The sequence below is a fragment of the Trachemys scripta genome, chromosome 1 (genome assembly GCF_013100865.1).
Source record: "Trachemys scripta elegans isolate TJP31775 chromosome 1, CAS_Tse_1.0, whole genome shotgun sequence".
NCBI classification, from domain to species: Eukaryota; Metazoa; Chordata; order Testudines; family Emydidae; genus Trachemys; species Trachemys scripta.
The window spans coordinates 222,917,794-222,935,490 of record NC_048298.1 but is presented as its reverse complement, the minus strand read 5'-3'; the positions used below and the strand labels follow the sequence as shown (position 1 = coordinate 222,935,490).

Below are 17,697 nucleotides of genomic sequence, written 5' to 3'. Positions count from 1 at the left end.
ACAGGGTTTTTTTTGTTTTGTTTGTTTTAAAAAGTGGACCAAAAAAAAAGAAAATCCTGATTCATATAGACCTATTAATCTGTTAGATGTGGCAGGGAAAATGTATTTTAGATTTTTAATATCTAAATTTGAAATGTGGACTTGAAAGGCTAATTTACTACACAAAGAGCAAAGTGGCTTTAGGGCTAGTAGAGCCACAACTGACAATTGTTTATTTTATCCTATATGGTTTATAAATATACTGCAGTTAAGGATACTAGATTGTATGTGGCTTTATAGATCTTAAGATGGCATTTGACTAACAGAAAAACTGTGGGTAAAATTAAGAAGAATTGAGCATCAATCTAATACTTCTGTATATTTTGGAGGCTTTACACCAGGGTAACACCTCTAGGGCAAGAGCTAAAAGTCAACCCAGACTGTACTATATTCCCTACTTCTAAGGGAGTACATCAGGGATGACTTCTAGTGCCTCTTTTTAATTAATTTATTAATGACATGGTGTATGGTTTTAAAAAAAGACGGTAATGCCTCTCTGCCACAAATTAAGGCTAGATCTATCCTGTTACATACCAATGATATGGTTGTTTTATTGCAAACTCCAAAAAGCCTCTGAAGGTTATGTCATTTTTCTTCATACTATAATTCTCAAGACCTGGTTGTCAATTACAATTTTGGGAAGAACCCTCTGCAAATTGAGGGGAAGACAGGAGGCCACCTTGTAGAAGAAGTCTCTGCTTTTATGCATTTAGGGATGAAGTTCCACCATGTGGGCCACTGATCCCCTTATCATAAAGGTTTAAAACAAAAGGCCTTTAGCTCTGCTCAAGGAGTGCCCCGTTTTACCCACTCATATGGTGGGAACATAGCTGCTGCAGCACTAAGTTTTTAATGCTACAATCTCATCACAGATGCTTTAGGGGGTCAAAGTTTAGTTTAGAGAACAAATGTCAGCCACAGAGATTCCTCAAAATTATTTTGAGGAGACAATTCTCCCATATTCTATATTTGCCTCATTTTTACATACGGAGGTGGGTTCCCCCCCCCCCCCGTAAGTAGATCTTGAATTGCTTTTTTTTATTATTTATTTTGGTCCGAGTACTCCTTATTTCCATGGTATAAGACCCTCCAATAGATTTTATTTAGGTTGGGTTTTTCTATTATTGATGGTATTGTTAATCAACTCAATCAATTACTCAAACAGAGAGCCAGGGATATTACCCAGCAAGAAGATGAGACTATGATTCATGATTCCAAGTTTGCTTTTTGGTTCTCTACTTTGAAGACAGCCCATGTTTTTGAACTGTATTTGAATGAGTTATCAAATCCTCATTTATGTAAGATTGAGCTTCCAAACCATGGCAACTGCAATCCTCAAAAGTTAGATATGGAAAAGTTCCTTCAGATCTTCATTTTTGCCCATGTGAATCTGGAGAACAGGAAGATTTATCTCATTATCTTTTGGATTATTCAATTTTCCAATTTCTGAGAGCATGGTTGATTTTACCTTTTTTATATAAAAAGAATTTTTATCAGCTCAAAAGAAAGTTTTTTTTTTTGTTTTTTTTTTTAGTATTTTCTCAATGTCTGGTAGTAATTAAATTGATGGTAATTTTTGCCCTTTTAGCATTATGGTTTAGAAGAGAGTTATTAAGTCCGGACTGATATTTTAATACATTATGTGGATGTTGGAATACTTTTAAATCATATATGTTTTTTCTGTGTGTGTTTGCAAGAGACATGTTATATGTTATCTAATAAAATTGATTAAATCTCATTGCCTACGGTCATTAAATAATTGTCTGGCTCCCCTTCCATAATTTCATGGAACTGTAAAAATTTAAATAAAAAAAGCTTAAAAATAAAAAATTAATATTATTTGTTGGAGTTATGAAAAATAAAAATCAGGTTCCACCAATCCTAAGTATAAGGGTCAACAGCCAAACTGTCAGTCATGTAAACTCTTCCATGCAGGACATACAAAAATTGGGGGGGGAGGGGGAAGATTTAAATTTGGCAGTATTCTGCATTTCTAGCTCTGTTGTGCAATGGGACAATAGAACAGGAGAGACTCGGCAGGTACTGCTGATATATTGCCACATTTGTCTCTAACCCCATTTCCCCTGCGACCAAGTTTCTTTCAGCATTGCAGTGAATCAGCCTTTCCAAGCGTTTAGGGAGAAGTAACCATATGCCCTCTCCTTGCCCGAAAACTCTAATCGCAAAATCCAGATTTTACATAATCTGAGGGCCACAGTTTTAGTTATGAGCTATACCGATCCCAAATTGTTTCTTACAATTCAGAAATTATTATTGTTGCTCTTTTGGAGAGCTCTCTAGAGTGAAAAAGTAAGGTGTTTTCTTCATGTTCAAAGAATCTTTCTGAAATGATGATCTATTTATAGAATGTCAGAGGCAGTACATGAATTTTTGATCTCTTGAATTATATAAAGGTAGCACAAAAATGCATTCATTTCATACACACACACACACACACAGCTGCCTCCACCTTTCACACAAAAACAAAAACCCCACAATCTCCTCTCCTTCAGAATTGACCATAGCATTTTAGAGTGGGAATATGAATATTTTCACCACTCATTTTACCCAGTTGTAATTATACCAAGCACAGACTGACCTCAAGATTCTGGAAAAAGTCTTCACAATTATTTTGTCTCCTCCCCGCCACTCATCACCCATGGGGGGAAAAAATCTGGATCAGCAACAGTCTCTACTGATAGAAGAGTGGAGCCCAGCTGCTCAGAATAGTGACAGCTATGCATGGATCCTATTTAAATATATAAATTGGCATATTTCGTTATAAGCCCTAAGGAATTGGACTCCCTTTATCAGTCAGAGGTTTGCCTAGACAATCTCCTCTTTCCTCCCTCCCCACCATTATTTATCTACAGAAAGAAGAGTAGTAACAACCTTGATATAAAATAAGCACAGACGCTCCCCGGGTTACGCAAACCTGACTTACACAAACCCCCACTTACGGAAAAAGTTCTGTAAGCTTTTCTTTTTGGGGGGGAAGGGGGGCAATTGTCAGGTATACGTCCCTGACTTACGCAAGGCATTCCAGAATGGAACGCTTGCATAAGTCAGGGAGTGTCTGCACACAAAAACTCATAACCTTACCTACTTCAAAAAAAAAAAAAAAAAGGCAAAGATGCAGGAAGTTTCCAGGTAAATGCAACGAAAATAAAGGGGCAAAGGTTTAATAAAATTCACTGTCCTAGGAGTTGTCTGAGTATTTTCCTGTTTATTCCTTTCTTCCAGTTATGTAGCCACATCTCTCCTTCCATCCATCTCCATAACATTACCATGCTTATTTCCACTATTATCTTCTTTCTCTGAAAGATAGCATCACCTTTCTTCTCCTACCAACTTTCATAATCACATCCACGTCCTTGCTTTTCCATATCACTGTTTCATCCTCTAGTCTTCTATTTATGTCTTTTCTGCTCCCCCGTGACTCATGTTGCCTTTGCTCCCTCCTATATTTCAGTCTTTAAGATCCACCCAACTTTCTCCCGTGTGCTCCATGCAAACACTTTGCATTTATAAAATGTAATGCCTTCCATCTGACCTCTATACATTTTAAAGACTAGTTTATGCTGAGCTCCCCAGAGAGATTACATCAATGTTCTTACTCTCATTATAATAAAGAAAGATTATGGGTCTGATTTGCAGAGGTACTATACACCTGAAGCTCCATATGAAGTCAATGGGAGCTTCAGGTGTTCAGTGCTTTGAAAAGTCAGGCCATAACAGAGGATTTAGTAAGTTCCTAGGTGCCTAACTTTCACTGAAATGAATGAGATTTAGGTGCCTAAATATCTTTTAAAAATCTGGGCCTAAGTGACTTGCCAAAGGTAACACAGGGCTTGTCTTCACTACCACGCTTCAACATACATGGTGAAGACATGCTATGATAATGGGAGAGTGCTCTCCCATCAACGTAATTACTCCACCTCAACGAGACCGAAGCTATGTCAGTGGGAGAGCGTCGCCTGCTGACATAGTACTGCTTTAAGTCGATGTAAGTTGCGTCATTTGGGGTGTATTTTGTCACATCCCTGAGCAATGCAAATTACAATCGACTTAAGCAGTAGTGTAGACAAGCCCCCAGAAAACTCATTCTCATTTCCATTCCTTAACTACGAGGCCACTCTTTCTCTACTTCCATAACTCCTCCTTAAAAGATTACGAGAAAGCAGTAACTATCCCATTGCACTTAGCTATCAAACAGTTTTGTTCATAATATGAACCTCCAAATTTAGCCACACAAGGAATACACCTCAAATGCACCCCTAATGCTTTGGATCAGTTCCCTCCGCACTTTAAAGGAGATTTCAAGGTTCTCAAAGCTACAAAAGGGACTCTGCTGGAACTGGCATAATGATTTCTGATGTACTCCTAGTATGCAAGAAGGATCAGTTGAGACAATGACTATTTTTTTTCCCAAATCAAGCTAAAGCAACTCCTATAGAATGGGAGCACAGATAGAAGCACTAGCTAGGTAAAATGAACTTTGAGCATTAAAATAAGGCATCAATCTTTCAATTCACTTGAAAGATACTACTTTTCCCCTCAGGAACACTGACATTTATTTCAATCTTATAACTAAAAAGGAACTCTCACACATCCCTCCCATTTGAAGAGCTTATGTGAAATAATACACCTCACTAAGCAGAATTTTACTTACAGAATTTTACTTGTTTTTGAAAAAGTGTAATACCACCTTAGGTCAAGTCTACAATTCATAGGGGGCTTTTTGTTTTTTTACCCGTATATCTATTTTGATTAGGGATATGATTTTTTTTTAAAACCAAAACAGTTACACCAATAAAAGCTCTAATGTGAACACAGTTATACTAGTATAACTATTCCCCTGGTATAAACACATTTACACCAGTTTAACTGCATCCACAATAGGGGGTTGAATAGCTTTAGTTATACCTGTACAGTGAATTCTGTGCTACTTTTTAGTGTAGACAACCCCTTACCGTAGGAACACAAATTTCCTGTCTTTCATGTCATGAAAGACAATTCTTGGGTGCTTTTCCTGGCTCACCACTCCAACAGCTAACTAAACACATACATAAATTGCACTGTCCATCCCCCTTCCATTCCAGACATGCTGTATTTCACAACCAGCCTTGAATGAGAATCCACTTGTTCTCACGTCTTAGTGCTGAGAAAGGAAGACTGATTCAGAGGCTCTGGGGAAGTAGAAGGGTAGGTTGGATAGGGCTCTCTCTCCCCCCAGACTTGCTAGTAATTAATAGGTTTGAGTCAACAACTTCCTTGGTTCTCAATTATTTACAACGTTCTCTGTTCCAACTGAACGTCATCTCTCTATCTGCTCACGTTTAGTTGTGACTTACCACTATGGTGGAGAAATCCTGTAATGATACACCTCCCTGTTATGCTTGTTTATGTTTTATTTGTAAAGGAAAGGAATTATCCTACCTTTTATATGCTTCATCTATCTGCAGCACTGGTATGAGCTGAATCTGAGATTATTCAAGCATTCACACCACAACTGACACTTTTGGATAGCTTTGTTGACAACTATAGTGCAGGCCTAATGGCAGAAATCAGAGATTAAAAAGACATTAAACTATATACACTTCCCTGGCAATGAATGATTATTCCCTAGTAGAGCTATCGATTAATCGCAGTTTTAATCGCACTGTTAAATAATAGACTAACAATTGAAATGTATTAAATATTTTTGGATGTTTTTCTACATTTTAATATATATTGTATTGTGTAGTAATTGCAATCAAAGTGTATGCTATTTTTATTCTAAATATTTGCACTGTAAAAATGATAAAAATTGTATTTTTCAATTCACCTCATACAAGTACTGTAGTGCAATCTGTCATGAAAGTGCAACTTACAAATGTAGATTTTTTTTTGTTACATAGCTGCACTAAAAACAAAATGTAAAACTTCAGAGCCTACAAGTCCACTCAGTCCTACTTGTTGTTTGTATGAGCGATTGGCTGAACAAGTTTGTTTACATTTGCAGGAGATGCTGCTGCCCTCTTCTTATTTACAAGATCACCAGAAAGCGAGAACAGGCATTTGAATGGCACTGTTGTAGCCGGCGTCGGAAGATATTTAAGTGCCAGATGCGCTAAAGATTCATATGGCCTTTCTTGCTTCGGCCACTATTCCAGAGGACATATGCTTCCATGCTGATGACGCTTGCTAAAAAAAATAATGCGTTAATTAAATTTGTGACTGAATTCCTCGGGGGGAAATTGTATGTCCCCTGCTCTGTTTTACCCACATTCTGCCATATATTTCATGTTATAGCAGTCATGGATGATGACCCAGCACATGTTGTTCATTTTAAGAACACTTTCATTGCAGATATAACAAAATGCAAAAAGGTACTAATGTGAGATTTCTGAAGATAGCTACAGCACTCGATTCAAGATTTAAGAATCTGAAGTGCCTTCCAAAATTTGAGGGGGACAAGGTGTGGAACATGCTTGCAGAAGTCTTAAAAAGAGCAACACTCTGATGCAAAAACTACAGAAACCAAACCTCCAAAAAATAAAATCAACCTTCTGCTGGTGGCATCTGACTCAGAGGATGAAAATAAACATGCATCAGTCCGCACTGCTTTGTACTGTTATCGAGCAGAACCCGTCATCAGCATGGACGCATGTCCCCTGCAATGGTTTTGGAAGCATGAAGGGACATATGAATCATTGCGCATCTGATATGTAAATATCTTGCAACACCAGGTACAACAGTGCCACAAAAAAGCCTGTTCTCACTTTCAGGTGACATTGTAAACAAGACACATGCAGCAGCATCACCTGCAAATGTAAACAAACTTGTTTGTCTGAGCGATTGGCTGAACAAGAAGTAGGACTGAGTGGACTTGCTGGCTCTAAAATTTTACATTGTTTTATTTTTGAATGCAGTTTTTGCATATACTACATTTGTAAGTTCAACTTTCATGATAAACAGATTGCACTACAGTACTTGTGTTAGGTGAATTGAAAAATACTATTTTTGTTTTTTTTACAATGCAAATACTTTTAATCAAAAATAAAGTGAGCACTGTACACTTTGTATCTGGGTTGTAATTGAAATCAATATATTTGAAAATGTAGAAAACACCCAAAAATACTTATATAAATGGTATTCTATTATTGTTTAACAGTGTGATTAATCGCATGATTAATTGCGATTAATTTTTTTAATCACTTGACAGCCCTATTCCCTAGTTTATTCTTCAGTGCTTTTCTTTGGGTGACTATTCCCTAGATCTCACTGTGAGGAAGTCTTCCCAAATATTCCACCTATGTTTTTTTCTATTCCAGGACATGGAGACTGGATTAACTTTGCAATGACCCTCTCTAGCATAAATTTTAAAGAGTGACTGCTATGGGGATTAATTTCATTTTATATCAAGGGAACTTCCCTACCCACACACATTTTCAAATGCAGTCATGTCCAGAGCATGAGGGGAGAGGGACTCTGAGCTTGCCACATACCAATTAACTACTTTAATAAGATTAGTAGTCAAAGGAAATTTAATATTAGGGGGTAACACTGTACTGAACCAATACAAATTTCTTTTCTTCACCAATTTCTCAGATTTTACAAATCTTTCTTTACCACAAAGATTTCTGCTACTCTGTCTGATCCTCAACACCCAGTCTGTGCATGTTTTAGTCATTGCATACTCCCAGTTTGGAAAAAGAATCTTTCCTTTTGGGTCCTCTTTTCCTTTTGAGGAAAGAAGAGTTGTTCATTTCTCCCTTTTATTAGTCACTTACAAACCCATTAAGAACAAGGACCCTCATGGAAGAGGGCCTTCTTCTGGCCATGCAGGGTTTGATTTCTCTCTCTCCATAATCTACCAGTGCTGCTTCTTCAATTACCTGTGGAACAATCCTACAATAAAGTATTGCACAAGCAACAGAGAAACTGACACAAAACTGGTCATTTTCACTCAAACTGCAGCTGGGTCATAGCAGATTGTTCAAGGACAGGTGTGAACATGAGAGAGGAGGAGGAGAGAGGGAGAAGGAAGTAAGAAGGGGAACAAAGGACAGAACAAGGGAAAATAGGAACTAAGGGCTTGTCTACACTAGCACTTTACAGCATTGCAACTTTCTCACTTTGGGGTGTGAAAAAACACATCCCTGAGCACTGCAAGTTTCAGCGCTGTAAAGTGCCAATGTAGACAGTGCATCAGCGCTGGTAGCTATTCCCCTCATGGAAGTGGGTTTTTTTCAATCTCTCCCAGCACTGGTGCCGTGACTACACAGCCACATTAAAACACTGCCACGGCAGTGCTTTAACTTTGCTAGTGAAGACATGCCCTAAAGTCACTCCATTTAAACACAGATGTTTTGTCTTGAAGACGTGAGAATGCAACAATGAATTCAAGCCTCTACAGCAACTACATTATACCATTTTTTTTTCCTTCTGAAACCTACGGAGCTAAAGTGTGTTTGTGAAGTAAAAGCACGGAAGAAACTATCAACTTTCCTTGAGATTGGGTAGAAAAGTTAAAAACAAAAAACACACTCTAAAAAAGCAAAGTGATGTTATGTTTGGATTGTTGAGCAGCCAGCCAATATCATATTATTGTTTTCATTAACTATTCAAGAGACTTTAAAAAAAAAAAAAACAACACAAAAAAAACAAACTTTTGAAGGCTGTTTTGGTTCCTGTGGAAAAAAGCTTCCACTAGTATTAACAAAAAAAAAAAAAAAAAAAGGTATACTTAGCTACTAAATCAGAACAATAGCTATTACTGAACAGACTATACCTATACAAGAAATTATTAGAATGCCTTGTATACAAGGAGAACAATTCCTAAAGTAGTAAAACAAGAGATTTTGCCAGTGATTTTGTTTTGTTTGTTTGCAGTTTTATTTTGATTGTGTTTTTTCCCCATGCTTACACAATTAAATAAGAGTCTGGGGTTATTTATAACATGCAGTTTCATCATACCACAAAATTTTAGTTTAGAACACTACATGGGGAGGTTTGTTTAAAAGCACTCTTTTCGTTGAAATTGTTAAATATTGTGGGAAGGTTTCCATTGTTTTTAAGGTTTTACAAAAACTGTTTACAAGTTTTAAAATTAAGAAGTGTCCCTTTAATAAAGGCTCTGAAATTCATTATACTGTGTCAAGTTTTTTTGTTTTGTTCTTTCAATAGATCTTTATTTCCTTCTTTCATTTCATCCCTCCTCTTCCCCACCTTTCCTTACATTCTCTTTTTCCTCTGTAGCCTATTTCCTTGGCCATGTGTTATACTCTTTGGAAAGAAAGTATTTCCTTTCCCCCACCCCTCCAAGAATGAAGCAATCTCTCCTTTCCTTTCGCCTGTTGTCTGATTCTACATCTTTATCTGACTTTTTCATCCCTTTGTTAAGGCTTAGAAAAATTTGACATATACTATAGAAATGACAATACAGAAAAAAATAGACAGCCCCACTGCAGAGGTTCAAGGAAAAATCCCCAAGCAACTCCAGCTGTTGGGAAAAGGAGAAGATGCTGCAATTCCTCCAGATTGTTTTCTCTAGATTCTCTTTTGGGGTTCCATCTTTTGTATCAAACAATGATTCATTAGTGTTAGAAAAGGATGAGGACGGATGGTCCAGCAATTAGGGCATGAGCCTAGGACTTGGAAAACTGGGGTTCAGGTCCTTGCTCTGTCACATACTTTCAATGTGACCTTGGGAAACTAAACAGAGTGATTTGCCTATCTATCACTGGGGATAACTACTTCATCTCACAGAGGATAAATGCATTAAAGATTGTGAGGTGCTCAAATAGCTAATGAAATGGCCCCCATAACCGTAGTAAGACAACCCAAAGAACCCCAGATGCTATTGTCTCTTCGCCTTCCTTCCTTTCCCATAGACAAACCCCACCAAAATCACAACTTCCTGGCCTCTAACTTCCTGGCTCTCCTCCCACACAAATGACTCCCATGTTCGCCTCTGATACCAGGCATAGCTTTCAGTATCAGCAGCAGACTAAAACTGTCAATTCTTGACACAATTTTACTGAGGTTCTAAATTGCAGTGGTGAAACTAACCGTAGCATTGTTAATTTCATGCTGATGATGCTTGGAGAGAAGAGGTATGACTTAAAATCTATCTAGTTAAAGCAGTGTAAAAGACTGTATGGATACTCAAAACAATATGAACCTGGATTATATTGCTTTAGCAATATAAGGAACAAGTTTAAACTGAACACCCATGATCTTCTGCACTGGTTTAACAAAAGCAGTTTTAAAACCAATTTAAGTTAAACCACCTCAACTTCCATGTTTAGACAAGGCCCTAGGGGGTCTTTACACCAACAGATTTGTACACTCTTCTCTCCTCCCTCTCAAGTTTTGTAGTTTCTGCTGTAGCACTTCAGTGAAGATGCTACTATGCCAACGGGAGAGTTTCTTCCATCAGTGTAGTTAAGCCACCTCCACCAGAGGCAGTGTAGCTACACTGACCGCAGAAGTCCTCCCGTCAACATACCCTGTTTCCCCGAAAATAAGACAGTGTCTTATATTAATTTTTGCTCCCAAAGATGCGCTAGGTCTTATTTTCAGGGGATGTCTTATTTTTCAGAAATGAAAAATGCCTTATTATCGGTGGATGCCTTATTATCGGGGAGGTCTTATTATCGGGGAGATGCCTTATATTACAACGAGAGGCAAAACTGTAAGTAGGCCTTATTTTCGGAGGATGTCTTATTTTCGGGGAAACAGGGTAGTACAGTCTACACCAGGGGTTAAGTCAATATAACTGTTGCTCGGGAGTATGGATTGTGCCTTCTGCTATCAGATAGAAAGTAGAAATTTTTGAAGGCAACCCCCTCCCTTCACACCTCCGTTCCATCAGCATTCTTAACAGAATCCCAACTTTCCATTTTCTTAAGCGTTAAGCTCCGAAAAGATGTTTAGAAATAATTCTTGTGCCATTTTTTGCCTTCCTTGTTATTTCTAGGGACATCTGCACGACAATTATATGTGTGTGTCTTAAGAGTTAGTCTTTTCCTACAGTTTGTGCCCCACTTGGGGGCATAATCCTCTGTGATGACAACTGTTTCCACAGAAACTAGTTGTGATGTCACAAATGAGATTAATCACTTCCAAGGAGTGCAGCAGGATGCTTTATGCAAATATCTCTATTAAGAAGACTTGTTCACACTTCAACTTTTAAATAAAGGACATATCAGATACAACTTAGAGAATTTTTCACTTGACCAGAGCAACAAAGCAATATATTTTAGGATTGGCTAACATGGTTCATATCAACTGTAAAAGTCTTAAACCATTCAACAACCATTTTTAAACAACCATGTTGAAACCACAATATTGATTAAGAATAGTTTTAAATATCAAGCGAGCATTGGCTGAACAAAATTCATCACTATCCAGCTTAGGGGGGTTGCAGCATTTGCTAGAGAGCAAGTCCATCCAACCTTTTTGCATTGTGTTGGCAAGTATAAATAAAGATTTGGTATGGCTGCATATACAACCATTTGAACCTAGTACAAAAAACATAGATTTACATATATGCACACACTGTTGAAGTACATTGCATTTACTGATATTATTCTAGATGCAAATACCATTCAAAATACTGTAGATGTATACGAAGTGTCAAATGTTGAAATAAATGCTACTATTTAACACAATGGTAGTTCTCATAAAAATAGAGATCTAGATAAGATGTGCTAGAAATCAAAAGATGCTACTTTACCTTCTTCCACAATTCCATTCAACACAAAGCTTTTTTGCACTAGTTACCAAGAGGGCAGTGTGGATTTAGATTGTGAAATATATTGAACTGGGTGTCAGTCAAACTGCCCTCCTCAGTGGCCCACAAACTGCATTTAAAACTCTGAATTTGTATTTTAACATGATTGTGGTGAATGGGCTATGGCTAAACCATATAAAACAGTATTACAAGAATAATGTGCAGTGTGCCATTGAACACTGATTGCCCCATCCCCACAGACAGGCGCAAAATCATGTTATTAACTGGTTCAGTTGTGACTCACACATGACGATGCAGCCAGCAACATCCAGCTCACCTCACTTCTGTTTTCAAGCCATGCTCAAAACCCTTTTCAGACAGCCTGAACATAGTTTGTATCCACACTACAGTGATGCCTACAGAGCTTGGTTGGAGAGCGGGCAGTGGAGTAGAAATGCTGCAATGTTTAGGCAAGGAAAAACACACACACACACACACACACACAAAAAGGACGTCCACAGTAATGCACCAATGCATGCTAACTACAACTTTCATTCAAAAACGAGGTCTAGTGAAAACAGATTTCAAAGGTGGCTGAAGTTCAAAGCAATATATTGTTCTGAGATTAACAGTTTGTGGTCTTGTCTACCAAGAAGAGAAAGGGCTTAACTTTATGCTTAACATAGATGCCAACAAAATAAAAGTTATGGGCACACAAAATATCGCAATTCCCCAGTGTCAGTAGTTTTTTTCAGTGGGTGGCACCTGCCAGCCATTACACTGACATTTACAGAGCTTAACTCTGCTATCTCAGACACCACCAAACGCTCAGGAAATACCCAGCAGGCACTGAAGTCTTCAGAAAGCCACGGGAGAGGAACAGGGCAAGGCTGGCGCTGGGCATTGAAGATGCCCCCTGGGGACCAGCCAGGGAGATGGGACTGGGCGGAGGAGAGGGCACAGGAAAGAAGAGGGCCAGAGCTCCGGCTTTGGGAAGGGGCAAAGCCGTGCCACCGCCGGCTGCGGAGCCAATAGCTGGTGCCCGGGGCGCGCCAAGCGCCGTAGCCGGAGCCCAGCGCCCGCAGCCGGCTGGCGGGGACCTGGGCAGAGGACGGGGCAGAGGGACGCGGCTCCTTTGTTCGCCCCTCCTCACTCACCCACAGTCGCCAGGGTCTCCAAATCCTCCAGCTTGCACGCGTGGGGCTCGGGCGGCGCCGGGGAGCCGGAGCTCGCGGGGCTGGAGGAAGGGGCAGGCTGGGGCTCGCCCGTTCCCGCCGCCTCGCAGCCACCGGCGCTTTTCGCCCCCACTTTGGCCTTCACGGCGCTGAGCGTCTCCATGGGGTCGGGGGGCGCGAAGTTCGCGTCTCCGGAGCCGGCGCGGCCGCTCCCCCTTCAGCAGCAGCAGGGGCGGCTGCCCCGCCGGGCCAGTTCCTGGTTCAGCCTCTCAGCGGCTGCCGGGCTTCCCAGCATCGCGCCCCAGCCGCCGCCGCCTTCCTGCCCCGCACCACAAGCAGCAGCAGCCGCCCCCGCTGCGCGCCCTGCCTTGCTCCCTGGGCCGCCTCTCCCGCCTCCCGGAGCCGCCACTCAGACAATGGGCAGCCCGGGCGGGCGAGGCGAGCGCGGAGCCGCACGCGGGGCGGGAGGAGGCGGAGCGAGGTTGGGTTTCCTGCAGCTGCGGCACAGACAGTCCCGGCGAGGGAGGGAGGCGCCCGCGGCACCAGATCGTGGAGCGGGGTCTCTGCTCATCCCCGCCGCCCTGCGCAGAGCCAGCCCACCGGCCTCGCCCTACCTGGGAGAGTCTGGGGAGGGGGTGGCGGGACAAGGCGCCCTCCCTGCGCTTCCCCCACATGGGGGTGGGCGCAGTAGCTGGCTGGTGCCTTCATAATCTAGATGCCCGCCCCGCCCACACGTTTCAAACTGCGGCTCTTCCTCCTAGCTGGCGAGCCCCACCTCCGGGGATACCTGAGGCTGCCGATCAGTCTCTCACCACCCTTACCACCTGGTAAACCAGACTGGACTGGGCAGGTTCGGGGGGACTTCCCCTGCGGCGTCCAGGCTGCGAGTTGGCTTCTCACCCCCGCGCGCTCCCCCCGGCCAGAGAAGTGTCTGGGAAGAGAAAAGTTCTGATCATGTCACACTGGGACATCACAGCCATCAATCCTGCTAGGCACAGCTATTCCCACTTTCTATGCTTCGCAAGTTTGCATATGGTGTTAAACGATTGCATAGTATTCAGGGGCAGACATATTTAACCCTTGACATGCTTTACATAGTCGGGGGTGAGGTATCGCAATAAATGCCCTCAGACATGGACTAGAAAGAGCCCTGACTTCTCTGGCTGGCACAGGGTTAAAAAATTTGCCTGCAATGGGTACTACCAAAGGTACAAACATTTCCCGTTACAGTTGTGTTTTTACACTTAAAACATTATGAAAAATTAACACATTCATCCACATTAAAATACACTATATGTGTAAACTAACTACTGTATAATAATACTTAAAGTGGATGCAGGTGACTACACAAGGTGTAAGGCAGTGAAGAATTAGGCCCATTGCCTTTGTGTCAAGGTAGACCTCAACATTGATGCAAAAATGGTTACTAATTATAATAAAAGTAACTTTAGGTTATTACAAACTTTTCTGCACCTTTGCTAAATTTTAAGAGCTACTTTTGTTATTTTCATAAACATGATGCTGCTTATTAATATATGTTTCAGAGTAGCAGCCATGTTAGTTTGTATCCGCAAAACTGAGTACACCTTAACTGATTATTCTCCTTATAGTGTGTATGGTAACACCCTTTGTTTCATGTTCTCTGTGTGTATATATATATATATCTTTCTACTGTATTTTTCACTGCATGCATCTGATGATGTGGGCTGTAGCCCACAAAAGCTTATGGTCAAATAAATTTGTTAGTCTCTAAGGTGCCACAAGTACTCCTGTTCTTATTAATACAGTAAGCCACTTCCTTATACAAATATTGATATTAATTGGACATAAATAGGTAATTAATTAGTTACCTGCCAATGCTTGAGCAACTCCTTACTATAAGAAGAACCTCTACAAGGATTAGTAAGGGGAGGGCGGGAAACACAATATCTTCTTTCATGACCATTTAAGTTTAAAGACTCTCTTAAACAATAATTTGTTTAAAAAAGATTATTTTGAAAGCTGAAAAACCTTTACATAGGAAATAGGCGTGTTTGGACTCATTTAAAAAAGAATTTAAACTCTTATTAAACCCAATATAACTAAAGGGATCTCAAAATGAGCTGACTAAAAAAGTTAAAACTCTAAATATGTTCTAAGAAATTCCCACCACAGACAGTCATTTACAACTCTGCTACATATGTATTACCAGACAGCATCTTCAGCTCATGAATATGCAATCAAGACCTTCCCATGAAGGTGATGAGGTAATCAAAAGTTAACAGCAGCTGATATTTGAGCCCAGTCTTTTACCCTTAGTGAGAATAGAGAAAGAGAGCGATATAAAACTGAGTTGAGAGACCAATAGAATAGCACTTTCATCTGAGTACACTCTTCTCAATTTAGCCTGTTCATCTCACCTCTACAAGCAAGTAAAATAGCAACAAGGCACTAAACAAAGAAGGTGATAACAAAGCCTCAAGATGAAGCAACCATCCAGCTCAGTGCTGTTTCTGTGATGTGATCACCAAGATTTTTGAGATGCAGTTTGCAAAAGCACTGTCAAGGGATTAGATATATTTTTTTCTTGAAGTGGTTTTAATGGAATATTGAAATGCCATTGTAATTTAAGATATTAATAGTTTCTCCTGTTAAACACTAGACTGTACTCCTGGAAAGGGGAAATAAGTGAGACTTGGTAAACAAAGAGAAATAGCAACATTTGATTTGAGTTTAAAATTCTTAATATTAATTAGTTGGCTCCTCAAATGGCTTCTTTGTATGTTGTTTTTTGTTTGTTTGTTTGCTTTTTTAAGGACTTGGTTAAGATCACTTACCTCTGCCCATTTATAAACTGTTTAGGTTATCCATGATAAACCAAACTGGATTCACTAACCCTAAACAAAATTCCTTTGCTTGTCTATAAACTTGTAGCAAAAACAATGAGGAGTCCTTGTGGCACCTTAGAGACTAACAAATGTATTTGGCATAAGCTTTGGGCAAAACCCACTTCATCAGATGCACGAAGTAAAAAATACAGTAAGCAGTATAAATATTACAGCACATGAAAAGATGAAAGTTACCTTACCAAGTGGGGGGTCAGTGCTAACGAGGCCAATTCAATTAAGGTGGAAGTGGCCTATTCTCAACAGTTGACAAGAAGGGGTGAATATCTAGAGAGGGAATATTACTTTTGTAGTGCTAACGAGGCCAATGTAATCAAGGTGGACGTCACCCATTTCCAATAGTTGACAAGAAGGTGTGAGTATCAGCAGAGAGGAAAATTACTTTTTGTAGTGACCCATCCACTCCCAGTCTTTATTCAGGCCTAATTTGATGGTGTCCAGTTTACAAATTAATTCCAGTTCTGCAGTTTGTCATTGAAGTCTGTTTTTGAAGTTTTTTCTTGAAGAATTGCCACTTACACAGATACTCCCCTAGAACACCAACTAGGGGTATTCTATCTGCTACCCAAGATCCATAAACCTGGGAATCCTGGATGCCCCAGCATCTCAGGCATTGGCACTCTGACAGCAGGGTTGTCTGGCTATGTGGACTCTCTCCTCAGGCCCTATGCTACCAGCAATCCCAGCTATCTTCGAGACACCACTGACTTCCTGAGGAAACTACAATCTATTGATGATCTTCCAGAAAACACCATCTTAGCCACTATGGATGTAGAAGCTCTCTACACCAGCATTCCACACAAAGATGGACTACAAGCCGTCAGGAACAGTATCCCCAATAATGTCACTGCAAACCTGGTGGCTGAACTTTGTGACTTTGTCCTCACCCACAACTATTTCAGATTTGGGGACAATATATACCTTCAAGTCAGTGGCACTGCTATGGGTACCCACATGGCCCCACAGTATGCCAACATTTTTATGGTTGACTTAGAACAACACCTCCTCAGCTCTCATCCCCTAGCGCCCCTACTCTACTTGCGCTACATTGATGACATCTTCATCATCTGGACCCATGGGAAGGAGGCCCTTGAGGAATTCCACCAGGATTTCAACAATTTCCACCCCACCATCAACCTCAGCCTGGACCAGTCCACACAAGAGATCCACTTCTTGGACATTACAGTTCAAATAAGTGAAAGTCACATAAACACCACCCTATACCGGAAACCTACTGACTGCTATACTTACCTACATGCCTCCAGCTTTCATCCAGATCACATCACACAATCATTGTCTACAGACAAGCTCTAAGATACAACCACATTTGCTCCAATCCGTCAAACAGAGACAAACACCTACAGGATCTCTATCAAGCATTCTTAAAACTACAGTACCCACCTGATGAAGTGAAAAAACAGATTGACAGAGCCAGAAGAGTACCCAGAAGTCGCCTACTACAGGACAGGCCCAACAAAGAAAGTAACAGAACGCTACTGGCCATCACTTACAGCCCCCAACTAAAAGCTCTCCAGCACATCATCAAAGATCTACAACCTATCCTGAAGGACGATCCCTGACTCTCACAGATCTTGGGAGGAAGGCCAGTTCTTGCTTACAGGCAGCCCCCCAACCTGAAGCAAATACTCACCAGCAACTACACACCACACAACAAAACACTAACCCAGGAACCAATCCCTGCAACAAACCCCGTTGCAAACTCTCTCCGCATATCTATTCAAGGGACACCATCATGGGAACTAACCACATCAGGCACACCATCAAGGGCTCATTCACCTGCACATCTACCAATGTGATATATGTCATCACGTGCCAGCAATGACCCTCTGCCATGTACATTGGCCAAACTGGACAG

The 17,697-nt window shown here is 40.7% G+C and overlaps 1 protein-coding gene across 1 annotated transcript in view; it reads right to left on the bottom strand.

Annotated features, from left to right (window-relative positions):
- Positions 1–13,428, bottom strand: part of PRKX (protein kinase X-linked) — a 128,706-nt gene extending 115,278 nt beyond the window's left edge. The window contains exon 1 of the mRNA XM_034757450.1: positions 12,919–13,428. Coding sequence (XP_034613341.1) covers positions 12,919–13,099 — 181 coding nt within the window. The 5' untranslated portion in view covers positions 13,100–13,428. The remainder of the gene's footprint in view (positions 1–12,918) is intronic.
- Positions 13,429–17,697: the final 4,269 nt, after the last annotated feature.